General features: G+C 57.3%; 1 protein-coding gene across 1 annotated transcript in view; it reads right to left on the bottom strand.

Moving 5' to 3' along the window:
- Window positions 1-1,401, bottom strand: part of CCDC88B (coiled-coil domain containing 88B) — a 23,355-nt gene that overhangs the window by 17,273 nt on the left and 4,681 nt on the right. Inside the window, exon 11 of the mRNA XM_011993590.1 lies at window positions 1,209-1,397. Coding sequence (XP_011848980.1) covers window positions 1,209-1,397 — 189 coding nt within the window. The remainder of the gene's footprint in view (window positions 1-1,208; window positions 1,398-1,401) is intronic.

Genomic DNA, 1,401 nt, shown 5'->3' with positions numbered 1-1,401 from the left:
GGAGGTTGCAATGAGCCGAGATCGCCCCACTGCACTCTAGCCTGGGCAACAGAGTGAGACTCCGTCTCAAACAGAAAAAAGTGTCCAGTCCTTCTCTCACCCCCGCTCCCATGCCGCCCTAGTCAGCTTCCTCTGCCACTTACACCATGGCCACTGCCTCCTGATAACCCCAAGCTCCCTTGTCCACCAAGGTGACCCTCCTCAAGCCTAGCCCCACACAGTTCTGCACTGGCTTTCCCTGCCTGGGGAGGCAGGACCAATACATTCAAAGCTGGCCCTCATCTCCCCTTCCTCCTGAGCCCTGAGCATTCTTTTTTTGTTGTTGTTTCATTGGATGGTGTTTGTTTGTTTGTTTGTTTGTTTTGAGACAGAGTCTCGCTCTGTCGCCCAGGCTGGAGTACAGTGGCACAATCTCAGCTCACTGCAACCTCCACCTCCCGGGTTCAAGCAATTCTCCTGCCTCAGCCTCCCAAGTAACTGAGATTACAGGCGCCTGCCACCACGCCGGGCTGATTTTTATATTTTTAGTAGAGATGGGGTTTCGCCATGTTGGCCAGGCTGTTATCGAACTCCTGACCTCAAGTAATCCACCCGCCTCAGCCTCCCAAAGTGCTGAGATTACAGGTGTGAGCCACCACACCTGGCCCCTGAGCGTCTTTAATGCCTTTGTCTTTGCACATGCCATTACTTCTGGACAAAATGTCCTCCCCACCTAGTGATATTGTGGTCACTCCTCCTAAAGCCTCCTTGCCTCCACTTAGGCATCAGCTCACCCTCCCACGGGCTCTCGTAGCAGTTGGCTCTGAATAACCAGTGCTTGAACACTTACAACATACCCTTGCCGGCATGAACCTTTACAGCTACTGTCTCCCGAGGTCCTCCCTAAGACGGGCCCAGCTGGCCAGGAATAGCACCTCTGTTTTACAGAAGGAGGACTGGAGTGGAGGTGAGTCGACTGCTGCAGCCAGACAGTCAAGATGTGCACTGGGCAATCTCACCCCCTCCGACAGTGCCCCATCACACAGTGGACATGGCTCTGTGCCCCAGGCCAGGCACACCTTTGGAAGGCAGGGTTGGTCTTGGCCTTTCTATCTCCAGCCCCAGCTTGGTGCTGGGCACCCATTGAACAGCTGCTGATGGAATCAGTAACTCCCAATAGCCTGGAACCCTGTTTCCCAACCGCAGCTGTGAGCCCCGACCTGACCTACCGCCTGGAGGGCCTCCTTCTCCCGGCGCTCCCTCTCAGCCTCCTCCAGGTGCTGGCGGCCCTCACTCTCCAGCGCCTGCATCCGTTCCTCGGCGGCCTCTGACTGGGCCCGCAGCCTGGACCCCTCACGTTCCCACTGCCTCCGCTCCCGGCCCGCTGATGCCAGCGCCTCCACCAGCGCCTCCCGTTCCTGG

The sequence above is a fragment of the Mandrillus leucophaeus genome, unplaced genomic scaffold (genome assembly GCF_000951045.1).
Source record: "Mandrillus leucophaeus isolate KB7577 unplaced genomic scaffold, Mleu.le_1.0 Scaffold43, whole genome shotgun sequence".
In the NCBI taxonomy this organism is placed as follows: domain Eukaryota; kingdom Metazoa; phylum Chordata; class Mammalia; order Primates; family Cercopithecidae; genus Mandrillus; species Mandrillus leucophaeus.
The sequence above is the reverse complement of the archived record's forward strand: the minus strand, read 5'-3'. Positions and strand labels throughout refer to the sequence as shown.